This window comes from Hoplias malabaricus, chromosome 1, assembly GCF_029633855.1.
Source record: "Hoplias malabaricus isolate fHopMal1 chromosome 1, fHopMal1.hap1, whole genome shotgun sequence".
Classification (NCBI taxonomy): Eukaryota; Metazoa; Chordata; class Actinopteri; order Characiformes; family Erythrinidae; genus Hoplias; species Hoplias malabaricus.
Window position 1 is genome coordinate 19,001,037 of NC_089800.1, and position 18,163 is coordinate 19,019,199.

At 41.2% G+C, this 18,163-nt stretch overlaps 1 protein-coding gene across 4 annotated transcripts in view; it reads right to left on the reverse strand.

Moving 5' to 3' along the window:
• Positions 1-6,316: 6,316 nt before the first annotated feature.
• Positions 6,317-18,163, reverse strand: part of phldb2b (pleckstrin homology-like domain, family B, member 2b) — a 51,595-nt gene continuing 39,748 nt past the window's right edge. For all 4 annotated transcript variants that reach the window (XM_066665092.1, XM_066665176.1, XM_066665006.1 and 1 more), the window contains 6 exons: positions 16,362-16,560; positions 14,210-14,300; positions 13,152-13,298; positions 12,710-12,929; positions 12,529-12,614; positions 6,317-12,107 (listed from right to left, as the gene is read on the reverse strand). In XM_066665092.1, the coding sequence (XP_066521189.1) occupies positions 11,967-12,107; positions 12,529-12,614; positions 12,710-12,929; positions 13,152-13,298; positions 14,210-14,300; positions 16,362-16,560 (884 nt within the window). In that variant the 3' untranslated portion in view covers positions 6,317-11,966. The remainder of the gene's footprint in view (positions 12,108-12,528; positions 12,615-12,709; positions 12,930-13,151; positions 13,299-14,209; positions 14,301-16,361; positions 16,561-18,163) is intronic.

An 18,163-nucleotide genomic window follows, 5' to 3' on the forward strand; every position in this document is an offset into this window, starting at 1 on the left:
CGAAGAGTAGCGACAATAACATATGACTAATATACTCAGTAAATGTAGCTTAATATAATTTAAATTCCATATTAGTAGTGATTTAGCATGCATTTTTCATTTAGAAATAATGCAGCAAATATAAATCAGCACAATTAAAGTAAACTATTTTTCACAAAGGTTAAGCCTAGCTTGAATAGTAAGGAGAAAATCTGGATTTTTTTTTTTTTGCTGTTTCATTGTTTCATCACCTAACTATCGCATTAAGTATAAGTGTACTCTGCAGACAGTGAGGGAGAGAGCTTGCCAAAGTGCTTTCATGGAGAGCTTTGGCAAGCAGGAATCTTGAATTTGCTCACAGAGCAGAACGAAGAGTAGATACAGAAGAGTGCATTTAAACAAATGGGTAAAAGAGAGTGAGAGAGGGACCGAGAGAAAGAAAGCTCTATTCCAGTGATGAGCAGGCAATTGTTTGGAGAAAACTTCAAATGTCAAACAGTTCATAAATGAAGCCAAGATAAGACAGCGAGCTCAAACACAACTCTTGTGCATACAAAACATTCTTGTTATGACTTGCTGAAATTAAATCATTCAGAAATACTATCAGGGCAAAAATGACAAGGGAAAGTCCAACTGCCCTTTAGGGAATCTTTAATCATACTACGTTAAAAGAATAGTCCACTGTTGCTTAAAGTTTTACTACAGAAAACCTTAAAGTTATAATCCACTGCATCTGTACCATACACTTTTTTCCAAAGTAAATTTGGATGTGTTCCCAATGCTGATACAAGCAAAGATTGTGAAGCTCTGCAGCAGTTACACAGTTAGCCTAAAACCACTGTGCCCTGTGCCCTAAATGGTAGCTAGAGGGGTATAAAGCTAACCCAAAGCACTGGTTTGTGGGGCAGTGGAACATGTTGTTGGTACCACATACTAATCATCCAATGTCCGTATCTGACCTCATCAATATTGAATGCAATCAAACTCTCACAGTAATACTTTTCAGTATCTAATGTAGAAGCATTACATAAGAGTGTAAGCTGTTATTGTAACAAAGGAGACAAACTACCGATTAGAAGGACTGCATTTAAAGAAATAAACTCCATGTGAACTCCATAATTGAAGCCAATTATTTTCAGCAGCTGCACAATGACATGTTTTATAAGTGTAATACAGCTCTGTGTGTTTTCTGTTAGTTTAATATGGACAGGGCAATAAATATAAACGATCATCTATGGGAATCAAATGTATTCTGCAGGAATATACCAAGTCCAGAGACAGTGGAGTGTGTCTTTAAATTCCACTGTAGATCTCAATCACACTCTCTGTTCTGTTTCAAGTTCATCCCTTCATTCCTTCATCTCCAGGGGAGACACGAACTCGCTGCCTAAAAACTTCCTGAACGTTTGCACATTGCTCCAGGCTCTAATTCTCACTCAGCCTGGAGTACTGGGGTGAAAAGTACTTTCAAACTCTAGAAAGGCTGACACAGAGGAATCTGCAGCTCTCTTTCTCTCTGTTTCACCTCTGTTTCCACTGTTTCACCTAGAGATTTCTCACCACGAAGATTCAGCTGCATTATCCAGGACAGGGCAAAGGTCAGGACACACAGCGCAGCAGTTTAAAGTTACACATGAGCTGCTGAAAACTCCCACTCTGTACGAATACATGTGTTTACATAGGATTCAGATGGAACCAAATGGGAATCTGTACATGGACCAGATAAACGGCCTTGCCTTTTAAAATGGCTGTTTATTAATACAATTATATACATATCTTATATTAGACGGTCATGACACAGATGGGACATGTTGCATTTAAGACCCCCATGTCCTGATATTATATAAAAACAAGTTTTTATGGGTGTGGGTGTGTGTTTGTGTGAGTGTGTGTACATGAAACAGCAGGATGGGGACCATTCACAACCTGCACCCCTTCTTTTACAGGCTTGTCCCACTACAGGAATCTCCATGGCAACCTCAGTAGGTCATCCAATGAGAGGTAGAGGTGGGACTGGGTAGGGGGAGTGAAGCAAGCCCACAGAAAATGAGGGAGCTGATTGGAGTGAGTGTGGTGCAGAGTGTGAGTTTGTGCACATACAACACACACACACACACACACACAAAAAGACTTCATACGTTTGTGTCATTTGCTCCTACAGTCTCCTGAGATTAAGACACACATGGTGTTCCCACACAAGATTGCACATGGTGTGAAAAGGGAAAGGTTCCTAAGCTTTCGTCCTGTGAATATCACACAGTCACTGGACAGGCCTGTAGTGGCCTAAGCTGGCCTTTCCCCCAGTTACACAGCAGGCCATGATAAGAGTTCCCAGAGGATGACATCACTATATAAAAGTAGGTCTGTCTCCTCTCACGATATTGTAAAGTGTTTGTTCCTTCTTCATCAATAATAGATCCACATCCTTCGCCATCTTTTTGGTGAGTGCATTAATCATTCACTCTGAGTGGTGGGAACAAGGCAGAAAACAGTGCAAACTGTGTAAGGATACTGTGCAATTCCATAAGGGTCTGAGAAATGTGTGTGTGTGTGTGTTTGTGTGTGTTCGTTTTTTGTACATTTTCCAGACAGATATGTCACATTTTTAATGCATTTTTTCCTGAATATAAACAGTGTAGAAGTGTGTTCTGTAGAGGATGTAATAACTTATTTCAACAAAATATATAGTAATAAATATTTGTTTGCGTAGCCAATGTACCTCTAAGTCTGTTTGTGTGTCCCAACGCTCTGTGGAATGAGGTTCTTACCCAAAGAGAGAGAGAGAGAGGGTAGGGTTGGGGGTGGGATAGAGACTTGGTGGAGGATAGAGGCCTGGGGTCTGGCTCACAGTGAGGAGGTTAAGCTCCAGAGAGATATTAAAAAAAAATCAATCAGATCAATATTCAGGATCACGCTGAACTGTCATGTCAGCTTAAACATTCATTCCATCTTCCAACTCTGACCTGGACTGGGAGAGAAAGATGAGACATAGATTTAGAGGGAGAGTGACAACTTATACCCCTCAAGTCCATATTTAACTTTGGGCATGGTGTCTTCAGGATCATGTGCAGCTGCTCCACAGGATCCTATTGTACACACCTTGCTTTTCTACAGCGATTATACAAGCTGTCGAATGTGTGGCTCTTGGTCTTAAAACAGCCAAATTCATACATTAGAAAGAGTGGTTCACACATATTTGGCCATGTGGTGTATGAGGACTCCTAGGAGCTTGCAGTAAGTTTGCATCAGCTGAGTGAAGTGGGCTGCAAGGGTTAAAACACTTGTGCATGTCAGTGAGACACTCTGGACTCAGGCAAAAAGAGCTGTAATGAGAGCAGTAGCAGAGACCCGCAGGTTTGTTATTGGTTTCAGGTGTAATACATGTAAGAACATGAGACAGGACACATGATCCTGTTCATAGATGAGGGGTGGGAGGCCTCCCTGTTCATCTGAATGGGCCCAATATTTTTAGAGCAATCCGAATAGCAGTGAATGGAGATTCCTCTTTGTTTCACAAAGTGCAGCCACATTCTCCTACAGTAGTCTCACATGGTGAAACCAAACAGCAGTTACATAAGAGACAGTGATTCCACAGCTGGTGTGTGTGGGTGTGTGTTCTGGCAGAATGAGGCAGTAAGAGGACTTATCACTGACCTGGCTACACTAACTTGGGCATGGCATACACAGTAGCGGTAATCCTACACGATAGAGCAACGTGAGGATTTACACAAAGAGAAAAACAGGTTTGATTTCTTCTGTCAAGTTGCCTTTTTCGACAGGAACAATTAAGATATGTACTGAATGCACTAAAATGGTTTATACACTGAATACATACACACACACACACAAATGTTTTACTGTCAGTGTCTTCTCACAAACAGAACAACTGACCCAAGATGGAAGTACGCTGGGGCAAGGTCAGTAAAATAAACCGGACCTTTCTTAGACCTCTTCACGAAACACACAAAGGCTGAGTGTGAGTGACAAAGAGACAAGGACACAGAGCAATCCCTCACTGTCCGGAGGAGGGCGGAGGCCTCTAAATGCTAAATCATCCCCCAGTTACTATGACAGCCCCTAACCTATAACACTAACCCCCTAATGTGTAATGTCCCATAATACGCCATTAACTAAAACAACCCTGATGAAATATTCATGCTGTGGGTGAGGGGTGAGGGATGTGTGTGTGTGTGTGTGTGTGTGTGTGTGTGTGGTATATATATATATATATATCATATTGTGGGGACCAAGGTCTGTGTTCACACACATTATATGGAATTGTCTTTTGTAAGAGGACAAAATCATGTCTCCACCACAAATCATTCAATTTTAGGGTGAAGTGTTAGGGTTAGAGTTAGAGATAGCCTCGTAGTAGTTATAGTAAGGGTTTGGGTAAGTCTCCACTACAAAAATGGATGTCTATGAAACCATCTCTCTCTCTCTCTCTCTCTCTCTCTCTCTCTCTCTGTGTGTTTAGTGGGGGGTTAGTGGGGGCAGGGATATGACTAAGGGGGTCTTTTGCCTCGCAGAGCAGTTAGTGTTCATCCACGCACACTGAGCCCACCCCCCACCAAAATCCCACAAACCCCCAGGCCTCAGAGACGGACGCAAAATCATATCTGCCAACCGAACACAGCTTTGATGTAGGCAGTATTTCATATACAGTACTGTGCAGAAGTCTTAGGCCCCTAAGATAATGATATATATTTAAACTAATGCCTTCTCAGTGAGTGTGGGGCTTGTATAAAGTTATATATAATCACAGTAAACACAAACAAATACTAATATAACACAAATAAGAAATATGAGATCATGTTTTTCTATAAAGTAGCAGGTGGGAGTGAGTTTGAAGAACAGTGTTTTGTCCAAACTCTCCTTGATTTGCATGAATTTTTTAAATCCACAGCACACATTGTAGAATGTAGCCCATCCTTTGTTCTAAATACAATCTTCAGTCTGAATGGTGTATGAGATATCGTTGTGATTTAATTTCACTTGGAGATGTGGCGGGCTGATTGTCTCCTGGGATTGACCTTAAAACAAATTACAAGCTGCCCATATGTGTATTCCCTGAGGGTACACACTGACATACACACCCTTTCATGTGTGTTTACGTGTGCCTCTGTGTGTGTGTTGGATGGACGCTTGTTCACCTGCCAGACCCCTCTTTTCTTTTTTTTTTTTTACAATGAAAGGCCAGTGTCTGACCCCTTAGTGTGGCATTTACTCATGCAGCTGAAACAGTGACTTTATCACGCTCTGCTGCTGTATGTACGGGTACACATGTGCACGCACATTTGTGTGTGAGTGTGTGTATGTGTGTTTGTGTGTATGTTTGAAAAAGCCTTGCTGAAGGATCTTGAAAGAGAGCCCGTTAAACTGAGGGGAGGGAAAAACACACAAAAGAAGGAGGCAAAAATGAAAGTGCCAGATCAGCAGATAAAAGACAGAAAAATGATGGAGAAAATGAATAGTTTGAAGGAGGGGAACACAAGGGATAATGGGGACCAGTGTTTGTTTGATGTGCTGCTGAATGCATTTGTCAAACACCTCTTTGTAATATGAGAAAAACACAGAGAAATTGACAGAGCTGGGTTTTCAGGCTTGTGTTCATAAATGATCTCAGGGCACTGAAAAAGATTGCAAAGAGTTTGGGACTTTCACCGTCTATTGTACTGAGGACTGCTAGTTGGTGTAGACTGATACTGTTAAATGTACCTTTGAGCCCTCAGACAGCTTTGCATCCGTAGCCATTATGTTCCTGTGTTAAATAAAACTACATTCACACAGTTGCATTAAGGATCACAATTTTAAACTATCACTCAAGGAGGAAGTACAGTTAAATTCACAGGATGTTATTTTAAGCAAGACAATGCTGGGCCTCATTTTGCATGTGCCACAATTTAAGGACTGGGGGCAGACTGATGGAGGTGGACGCAAACGCTATAACACAAACTTTATTTGAACAACAAGAGATAACAAAACAGATATGGACAAAGAGACAATACACAGGGAGCTAAACTGAGACCTGGACAAAGGTGTAGACACACGTGTACTTCTGTTCTGAAAAAAGCGCTGAAAACGCTAAAAGCGTGAAAAGCGCTATATAAATAAAATTTGATTGATTGACAAAGGAGCTAAACGGACTAAACATGAACTCAGGGTTAAACAGAATAAACTGGTAATGACAGACAAATGGAAGAGAAGGAAATCATAGAACAGACAAGACAAACGAAAGCGGAACAAGGAGAACACAAACCAAATGGAATCAACTCAAATGTCCAACAAACAGGAAGTAACACAAAGGAGCCTAAACAGACGACACTGACAAGGGACACCTGGAATAGAAAACGAGGGGGAGGAGCTAGGGCAGGACTAAGGTGGAGACAGAAACAAAAACAAACACAGCCATGTGTTAATTAAGCACATGGTGGGAACAACAAACAGGACAGGGCCAAGGTGTGACACAACAATGCAACTTCACAGATTCTTCTTTTTATTGCATTATTACAATATGCAATATAATTCCTGGAAATGGGATTTTCAAAACATATTTCCCTGTAGGTAATTTTGCTAACAATTTACAATTAGAACATAGGTACATGAAATGGAATTAATTAATGCATTATTTCATTTCTACTGGTCAGTCAGTGTTTACCACAATAACTCACATGATTTTATTTGTACCTTAATTACTACATTAATTAATACATTGCTCCAGTATTAAGACATGCATGAGGAATGCCTATGTCACAAAGAAACTTTACAGAATTAATATCAGAACAGATAACAATAAGAATCAGAAAGCCACATGTGTGAGATGTGTTCCTCTTAATGTACATTTTACCATATTTTACTTCATCAGGACACTGTTGATGTTAAATTTTGCGGCCCTGTGTTCAGCTGCTAGCGACCAATGAAAACAATCTACAACTCTGTGCAAAGAAGGTATCACTGGGATAAAATGGCACAACAGCACCATTTTTATATAAACCAATATTCAACCAGGTCTTTGCTGTTCAAGTCAACAAATTACTGTTAAATTGTTATTTTTTGGCCAAAATCTCACTTTACAACACAAGTGAGGACTGTGACCACAAGACTCCAAATCACAGATTTACAGTGTGTGGGTTTATATATGAACACAGAGACGTAAATTTACATGATGAATAATGTAAAACAACTCGAGGCTGTATGTCCACAGTGCATATTAAAACTGGGCCAGTCACGAGCCAATCAGAGGAGGTCTGGCTGTGCTGAAGCTATGCTATACACATGTGCAGTGTCCTGATAGTAATGAATACCTGATCTGGCGTGTTTGTATTTTAAAAAATGGCACATTTTTCATTACCTGAATTCCCAAAATTAGACCTATTTCTAAAAACCTAAAGGCCGCTAACATCTTTTATAAAAACTGCATATGTTTTAGGATCAACAACAAATGCAGAGTTTTCCAGAATGTTAAACTACTGCCATAAAAATGATCAGCAGCCAGAGGGTTTAAAGGCATGCTTAAGTAGTTTTTTAACCTGATCGTCATCTGCTTCTTGTTATAGTCAGTTACCACAAACAAAGGTATAAGCTTCTCTACTAGAAACTGACACGAAACCTATTGAAGGCAATGCAGATGATTCTGGAGGACTACCGTTCTCACAGCAAAACCAACAACCGAATGTAAATAATATCCACATAAATGAAACGTTAAATCACTAAGCTGACTGGCATTCATGAATCACATGGTTATGGTGTATTTGTATCCCATTTTCCCAGGGTTTATTTTGCGTGAGGTGCCCCAACTCTAATGAATGTGTGAGTATCTGTTATTGGATGAGTGTTTCTGGACCACAGGAGGCTAAAGCCCATGCATGGCCAAACTGGGATTGTGCTGAAAAGCACAGGAAATTTTAACAGTAATCTGAGTTGGCGGAACATCCACTGCATGCAGTAATCTTCTGATCGCTTGGAGAAATCCACTTTGCACCTTGTTATCACCAAGAGCCTTCATTTGATTTTAGCGATAACATCAAGGCCTGGCTTTCTCCAGGACATGACAGGATACACACACATTAACCTGACACACACACACACACACACACACACACACACTCACATATACATACACAGGCATCATCTTCCCCAGCTCTGAGCCACAGATGCAGCATTACCCAGTATTAGAGCAGGTTTAGGACTAAGCTTTACTGACATGGTCATTTGCAGAGATGCCAAAGGCAGCCTTTTACTTCTGGTGGATGTACATGTTTATAAACAGGCTGTCTCCACTTGCTATGTAGTACATATGAAAGTCCAGGCTAAGAACATGCACTACATCTGAGTAGACCCATAGTCAATATGTATATACTTGTTTTATGTTGTATACATTAATTCACTCATTGTCTGTAACTGCTTATCTAGTTCAGGGACGTGGTGGATCTGGATGCAAGGCGGGAACACACCTGGAGGGGGTGCCAGTGCTTTGCAGGGCGACACACACTCACATTCACAACTATGGACATTTTTGAGTCCAATCCACTTACCAATGTGTGTTTTTGGACTGTGGGAGGAAACCGGAGCACCCAAAGGAAACCCACGCGGACACGGGGAGAACACACATCTCCTCACAAACAGTCACCCAGGACTTAGAAGCTGGTTGACCGCGACACTACCTGCTGTGTTTTATACATATTTAATATTATTTTATGTTTTGTTTGTTTACATTCCCTAAGTGGGACACATTATTGAACTTTTGCTTTAGCTTAAGAGTTAGGAGTTCATTCGTTCATTATCTGTAACCGCTTATCCAGTTAAGGGTCGCGGTGGGTCCAGAGTCTACCTGGAATCATTGGGCGCAAGGCGGGGAATACACCCTGGAGGTGGCGCCAGTCCTTCACAGGGCAACACACACAGACACACACACATTCACTCACACACTCACACCTACGGACACTTTTGAGTCACCAATCCACCTACCAACTTGTGTTTTTGGACCGTGGGAGGAAACCAGAGCACTTGGAGGAAACCCACGCGGACACAGGGAGAACACACCAACTCCTCACAGTCACCCGGAGCGGGAATCAAACTCACAACCTCCAGGTCCCTGGAGCTGTGTGACTGCGACACTACCTGCTGCACCACCGTGCCGCCCTGAGTTAGGAGTTTGATTTAGTATTTTAATGTTGTTTCAAAACTTCTTGTTCATCCATCCATCCATCCATTATCTGTAACCGCTTATCCAATTTAGGGTCGCGGGGGGTCCAGAGCCTACCTGGAATCATCGGGCGCAAGGCGGGAATACACCCTGGAGGGGACGCCAGTCCTTCACAGGGCACTTCTTGTTCATACGATCTAGATCTTGATAGCATCTTTAATTTGGCCGTGAACATGTAATTAATCAAGTATGAACTAGACTGTAATTGTAAATATCCTTCAGGCAATCAGTGCTGTGGTTTAGCAGTTATTTACCTTATACTTATTGTGTAAGAACAGAGACATTATTGAGAGAGTCCTGGAGCTGTTTTGTCTGATGTCAGAAACCTGCTGCTATTGTCTGAGGCTGTTCTGAAACATACTGTAGGCATTTTTCGTGCAGGTGTGATATTTACTTGCATCACTAAGTGTGTTCAACCAGGTGAACTCTGTTTCTTCTACTGTACGTACAGGAGACATACTTTGGATAAACATAGGATATACTGGTTGCTGTACAATATCACAATATCCATACAGATATGTTCAAGTGTCAGAATCATATTTACTTGCTAAGGTTTGCGTGAATTCATTCTACAGCTGACCTTTTTAAACAGCAGCTAAAGGGCTTTTGTGGTCTCAGAGCTGATGATGTAGACACTCAGATACTTAGACACCGACTAAGAAAACAGTCACGTGAAAATTAATCGTGACCCAAATGATATAAGTACACTTCAGGGCAAAACATCACTGGTGTGAGAAAATGTAGAACGCGACCTCGTTAAATGTAAAGATAGCCACAGGAAATTAGCAGCGAAATGAACCCCACAGAAAAAAACGGCATCTCATTTTTACAAAGATAAAATGCTGTGTTCTGCCTTTATTTTTCTGTATGCAAAACATATAGATGCATGCAGGTAAACAACAGTATGCCTCAAATATAGGACATTCATTCCTATAAGTTAAATCAGCTTTGTGAAATATGCAGCAGACCAAAGCGCATTAATATACGCCATCTTAAGACTGTTGCTCCCCCTACTGGTGGAAAGTGTGTAGTGGCGCCACATGGAACTAATCCGTATTAAGTACAAGGGCAAAAGAATAACGAATATGTGCTCATGATGAAAAAGGACTTGAGTTTCCATCAGACCACAGGGAAATGAAAGCAGAACTGTGACTAAACACATTTTTTTTTCAGTTGATGACATACACCGTGGCCTAAAAACAGACCTTAAAAACTTCAGTCAATATTTTTAATCCTCAAATATGGCAAACAATTCAAAACACACTGAGAAACTGTGATATTAACTAGTGTTTTACCTTCACAAATTACATATATATATATAATAAAACAGCTAATAAGGATAAAAATATAACCCAGCATACTAAATAAAACTACTAGCTAATTATTGTTCTACTAGAAAAGCCTTTGGCCATATAAAAATAACATTAGAAATATACATGATATGTAAGCATACACCATACAGCACCTTTGGTTATTGTGAGTATTACAAAGACATATCCAGCCATCACACAAAACTAAATCTCATATCTATATAGATACACACAAACACACACACGCAAACACTCATGCACATTACTGTACAGTCTCTCTACATAGTTTTAGCATTGTGGATTATATGAGTCCACTTGTCTTTGGTAGGAAAAAAACATAACTACCCTTAATATTACCATAGATCTCTGCATCCCTGAGGACCAATAGAACCAATACACAAGGTGAGTACATCCAAACACGTAAGGGGTGGTCACTTAACACACAGCCCTTCCATTTCTACTTCACAATTAAACGTGGCGTCCCACCAAACATGATTAAAACGAATGGGAATTCACTGCACCCTGATGTTTTTGATCAGTACATGTGCTGTTAGTGGGGTTGTTAATGACAGGAAGCATTTTTCACTACCGTTTCTCTCTGACACACACAGACACACACACACACACACAGACACTCTCTCACTCACTTTGGCCTTTTGCAGCTGTTGCAGTCATGGGTAATGAGTACATTCTAAAAAATAAAAGTACCAAATAGTACACTAGAAAATTATTAAATTGATACACAATTGGGGAGACCAAGGTGGCCACAGTGGCGTGAGAGGTAGGTGTCACACAGCTCCGGGGGCCATGTGGACCTGGGTTTGGTCCTTGCCTCAGTTTATTGTCTGTGTGGATGTCTATTTGTTCTCCCCTCATCCACTACCCAGTTCTGCATGTACTTAATCCTAAGGTACTAGATGGAGCTCCAACATGCCAGAGAACCAGAGAACATAGTTCTCATAGCTTAATGAGACAAGGTGGGCTAATCTACCCACTCAGTGAAAGCAAGGCCAATTAGGCCATTTCTTGGACTTCTGACCTCAGATATGGCACCTTTATTTCAAAGAGTGTAACTAAAATATGTAACAAGTAAGGCATAGGCAGAATCAGCTTCATCTGCATTTCTAGGCATGGTAGAAAATAACCACTGAGTATATTGAAGTTCATATAAATGCAAAGCTAAGATACATATGTAGTCCATTATTGAGACCTTGACCTTGCAAGCCAGCCGACTAGCGCACTTGCTAATCAAAATGGCGTATAATGACCATGACATTGGCAGCATTTTCATATCTACACAGGGCTCTGCCAATAGATCTGGTGACCTGCCCTGGGTAAAACATCCCAGAAGCTGGAGGAGGTGCACAGCACCTAGCTATCTTATGCCAGACTCCTGGCACTTTAACACTGATAGTCCGCGAAAGAGAGTGGAAAATGTCCAATCCTTAAGGCACATTCTGAACAGCACTCTCCTAAATCATGAACTGTGTGTATCCCTCCGCTCCTGTGACGATGACGTCCATCCAGATTCGCATGGCCTCTGGAGAAGGAGCCACCATATAATACACTCGATCGTGAGTCTTTACACTGAAGGTTAGGGATGGGTTGGGACTCTGCGGAAAGACGAAGGATACATTCAGGCCACAAGAGGGCAGCATTAAAGTGGAAAAAGGACTTCTAAGCCCTTAAGCACTTCAGGTTAAGGATACAGTGTTTTTCACAAGTATTAATTGTTAGTAGTGAATTCAAATATAAATTATAATTTATAATATATGCTAGTGTTTAATTAATTGCACAATTTTATTCACTTGAAAGTCTGATAGCGATTTAAAATATAGGAACTAGATCAATGTTTAACAACTCTGTTCTGCTTTTTTTTCTAACAACCCTGTTCTGCTTTTTTTTTTAACAACCCTGCAATGCTTTAGAATGCCCACTGTTCATGAAGATGGGGCCCATAATGATAATTCATAATCAATAAATTCAATAAACCAATAACAACAAAACAAAAACCCAAAACATTACATCGCTCACCTTGTGTGCATTCTTTAAATGATCATAATACACCTCTTCTATGGCTTGGAAGTAAATGACTCCTTTCAGCTTGGCTTCATGCTTATCTGAAAGCACAGGAAAGGCAGTAAATGAGTTGAAATCTATTTTGTACAGTCAGGAGTTCTCATAAATAATAATATGTCATGCTCATACAGCTAACCTGCATAGTAGGACAGTGTCCTGCGGTTCCGGTCGAAGACAAACCAGCGCTTCTTCCAGGTCTTGATCTTGCCTCCCATCTTGATGAGGAAGCCACGACAGGTTTTCTCTGTGATCGACACGTGGTAGCACGTCTCAATGCTGTGTCCGGCCGACTCAATGTGTCCCCGCAGGTCAAAGTCATCCTTCCTCACGGGCAGGTAGCGGGTCAGCGGCCGGGACTGAGCAGGCAAGGGTCAAATGTCAAATGGGAATGCTTGTGATGTTCTTAAGGAACCAAATGGATTTAATAATGAACCAAATTTGTTTTTCTCAGAAATGGCATTGGTGTCTTAACTTTGCTTCTTTAGTTTTAAGGCCAACAGTTAGCTTTTTTAGCTAACAGTAAATGGAAGGTTATATTCAGGCTATTTTTGCCTCTCTTCACTGCTCCCCTGTCTCACCTGGGCCCTCTGCTTCTCCCGTAGTTTCACTTCCCTCTCGATGAGTTTTTGTCGTCTGCTTGTTTCTTCCTGAAGCCTTTTTTCCAGATCTTCTCTCCTCTTTCGCTCTTCCTCCAGAGCTTGCCGTCGCAACTCTATCTCCCGCTCCTTAACACACACACACAAGCAATCACAAAATGAATGTGGACATGAACACACTCCCTCTCATTCCAAAACAAGTGTTTTGATGTTTTTGTATGATTTATGTGTGTTCCTAATTGGCAAAATGACACTAAACTACTTAAGTACACACATTATTGTCTGTCCCAGTCGCTTAGCCGAAAGCTTTGTTCAAAGCCCAGGAATTAGCATTATCACAGCCTCTGCAGCCTCCCATGACGCTCATGAAGTGGGTCTGTGTTCCCACAGCGTTCAGGCCCAGTTTGCTCTCTTTATGCTTGAGCGGTGGACTTCTAACAGGGTAAACAAGCTTGCAGTTAAAGAGCTGTAAAGCCCTGCAGTAAAGAGGAACTCATATTAAAGAGGGGTTTTTTGCCCTCAGCTGAAGTGGACTGTAGCCAATTTGCATCAGATGTATATTGAACGTGTTATGCATTTCTTCAACTTTATTTTCAAAATAAGGATATTATATAGGGACATGGTTACATTTTTCTGCATTAACAGACGCTAAAGACTTTATTGAGTGTAGCTACTTTGATATGCACATAGTGTTTTCACTTGTGTACGCACAGCTTATATGATCGACATAGACCAGCAATGCCAGCGGGACTGAAAGCTGGAGTGATATATAAAGCTTTAATTTGGGGTGTGCTGGAGTGGGCTATTTGTGATCTTGGTTAATCATCTTACACCAGTGTGAAAACTGATTGTATAACTCCACTGAATATTAGGCCTTCTGTCCAACTCCTGAAGACCTACCAATGAGCAAGTCTCCTTGGCTGTGTCCACCTAAATACCTTCTTTAAAAGCCTAGTAAACTTTTTAACTAAATTCTTTGTTAAATAGATGGTGTTTCAACATTTTTTTTTCACAAAGTGTATCTGAAAATATGTACATACTCTGTGTTCCAGTATCCTGTGTTTCTCCGCCTGGGCCTCACGCAGAAGCCGCTCCATCTCTTCAATCTTGGCAGCATTGGAGGTGCTGGCGCTGGAAAAAGAAAATGGAGATGAGGCGTGATTTTCTCCTTCATTAGTGTAGACTGCCCACTCACATCACAGAATAAAAAAGGCACTACACAGCACATCAGCTGCACTGACTCATGCAAAAACCTCCTCAGTTCCGCAATTAAAATATACACATAACATACACACTCATCTGTTTCAAAATGCAGCAGGAATCAATAAAGCTGGTCAGTGCTGGAACACATTAGAGCCAGAGAGTGCAGACCAGATTCAGATTCCACTGCTTTCCACTCAGACTTCAAAAGCAACACGTGGAACATATCGAAGAAGCCCCTCCTACACTTTCTCCTTCATTTTCTCCTTTAATGCACATTCCCCTCCCCAACGTTTACAGACCCATTCCTCCCTGTCCAATCCCAGCTCGCTCTCAGCCTTGACCAGCTCTCCAGCAACCACGACTGAGTCTCACAAATATTACAGGCTGCCAGACGATGCATACTTCAAAGTCAAGGTCATTGCTAGTTTCAAATTTAAGGTTCGAAGGTCCATCCCACATTTTGTAGCTCAGCTAAGGCATGTTTGGTGTCCAAACGTCTGGTCTTCAGATTTGCTCCAGATCTATGAGGCCAGTGTTTGTCAAAAGCTGTACATTGTTTTTACCATCACTTTTGGCTGGTACCACAGTGACAGGACAAAAAAAAATGGATTTTTGTGGTGCTATCACTTAAATTATGCATGACCCTATGAACTAGCAGTGTGTGATCTTTTGGAAAAAAAGCAACGTCTTCAAAAACCTTCAGCACACTTACACATTCAGTCTGCCAGGTGTGCTTTTACACTGACCTCAAGCACCACTGTGATGTAATGCAGCTGTGGTTGTACCTACTCAGCATTTAATGGGAAAGTGTGTGCGGTCAAGTGACCCCTAATTACTATAGACACGGTTCAGTGCAATCATAGCTCCACTACCTACTAGTCACTAACACAGACACGCAAAACCAACCAGGTCACAGTAAGAACCAGTCTAAACCAGCATGTAGACATGACTGCAGCACACTCAAAACACACTTTAAAAAAAAGCAGCTGACTAATAACAGACAGATCGTCATAAATCCCGTGCCCCATCATTCCTCCTTCCCTCCCTCCTTCTCCTCTCTGCTGGCATCAATTTGACCAACTTTGGGTTCAACATCTGCCTTCTTTACCTCCCCAGATTTTGCAGCAACACTTTATCATCTCTTACCTGCGACGGTGTACATAAATTGCAGTCATATCCAGTCTAGAACCAACAGAACCTACAGAAGTTCAGCTAACATGAACCTCACCGCAGCAACACAAAGAATATGAAGCCTCCCGCGCTCTGCTGTTCATTACATTCAAACTGAAGAAAAAAAAATCCCAAAATCTGCTTCCTCCAACTGTTCCTGCTGTAATACGAGACCCCTTGTCCTGGGTTGAGTGATGAAGGGGGAGTGTGCCCCCCCAACATTGGTCTTGATTCTCTAGAGCTATGGCCTCTGGTCCAGCACACGCTTTACATTAATCCAGCATAGCACTCACATTACGCCAGCAACAGGCTCCAGCAAACACACTCAGAGTTTGCTTTTGTACCTTTGAGGATGTGGGATCATCCATATGTCCCATATAAAGTATTACGTATTCACTATTTTCCATGTAAGAACCAAAAAGTAATAAAAATTTTTTAAAAACCCTAAAGCATGTTGGTTTTCCTGCAAATTCAGGAAATTTTTTGTCACGAAAATGTACAAAAACAAACACAAGCTCAGAATTAACAGCTCCTTCGCTACAAGACATGATCTCATAACTAATCACTCCAAGGTTTAGTGTAGTCTGTTCTGTAAGCAGTGCCACATTGCCGCATTTAAGCTTTTGTCAAAAAAAAAATAGACAAATATTGATGCACACATGGGAATCATAATGAATCTCCTAAAAAAATGTCTCCTATATTTCTCTCTTGTCTTCTTATATACTTCCTCTTCTCTACTTTAACTTTCCTTTACAGCCACAGTCATAAATCTTAAAAGGTGTGATGGCATGTCCAGGGGAAGTGGCCAGAGTCTCTGACCTGGAGATGTTGTCAGGGGAGCAGGCAGAGATGCTGGTCTCCATGCTGTCCGAGCTGTCCACACTGAGAGTGTCGAAAGCGTGGCCGTTGTCACGGAACCCCAGAGAGTCCAGATACACGTTGGTCTGAGAGGAAGCTCGACCGCTCAGTTCGTTTAGTCTCGACTTGTGATCTTCTCCGACCAGCTGCTGACTGTAGCCTGAGTGAGCGAGAAGAGTGAAAATAAGAAATGAAAAAGATTGAGTGAGAGAATGAGAGAAAGTTAGGAAGAAAAGAGAAAGAAATCATGTTTGAGTAAGAAAACAAAGCCAAAATAAAATCAAAGAACAAAAAACATGAGGGAGATAAAGGCAAAATGAATAACACACAGAATAAAGATGAGGATCACCACAAGCAGCAATCATTTAGTGCATCCATAAACCCTTTTTTCCACTCGTTTACCTGGTTGAGCAATGGTTCTCCCAGGGTTCCACTGCCCTCCATGTTTGCTGACCAGGCCGCTGACCCCTAATTGAGCCTGCGGCCCCTCTCTATCCTCACACACACCAGCCACGGCGCAGCAAAACACGTGCACATCAAACCTCAGAGACCAGCTAATCCAGGAATGTCTTCAGTTCCAGGTCCAAACCTCAGGGAAAACGCTTGTAGACAGACTTGTTTGTAGGTGAGCTATAAGTCTACAGAAAACTAACATAAATGTCATGCGTCTTATACACAGACACTTCTATATACGTCAGCTCTGTCCAAGTTCATAGTGTGGTCTGTGTAAGGATGGTTCCAGCGGATGTGGGACAGCACAGGAACCTTGATAAACATCAAGCAGCTCAAGCACGAGGACAACCCCACCCAGCTGATGACCAGGCCCGAGGGACCCCCAGATAAACCTCTCCACCACAGCATAGCACCTTCTGGTATACAAGGACATCAAAATCTATATTCTTCTATGCTCAGTTAGGTACATTTCCAGTAAACAGTCATGAGAGTATCATTTTTTCCCCAGTATATAAGCTTTAAAAGTCTCTCTTAAAAAGTGCCTTAATAGAACAGAAGGGTACATGATGTCTCCTGCTTTGTGCTAGTGTGTGGTGGAGTAGGACATAAACGCCCATCTCTAAAAACACGAGAGCATTTCCTGTCTTCTCAACATTCTTCCCGTATCTGAACAAACACATCAGCAACTCTAGAATGTCTCTGCCCTGACACATTAACCTACACACACCAATAGGCATTACAGTCTACAGTATCAGACACCTACTCATAGAAGGGTGTTTTCTTTACTATTTTTAACATTATAGCACACAACTGAAGACCTGGACATTTTTAACTGAATCACTGCATATTTCTGTAAATGTAAAAACCACTATATTATTGTAGATTAATTTTGCTTTAGCTTTTCATATGAATGTTGTATGCAAGTATTTTTTATTTTTTTTATATTTTAGTTCATCAAACCTTCTGTGTATCTCATATATTGGGAAAATGTCGTATCATAACAATATTTATTTGCCATATTCCTCTGAATTTGTAACAAATTCACTACTTATATTGATTTAAAAAATGATTTAAGTACATCTTTAAATAAAGACGTTGTCTTAAAGATGATCCAGTATTTAACTTGGACTGTACGTACCGATTCATTTAATACAGCCTTTTGCTGCACTGCCAGCAGCTTCTCTGAAAGGGATGTATATAGTCTAGGCTTAGTATCAAATGTCTCACCGCTCTCTGTAAGAATTTATCTCTGTAAACTTGCCCAAGGCTCTATTACAGGATGCAAGGTCATCGCCAAAGCTGACACCTAA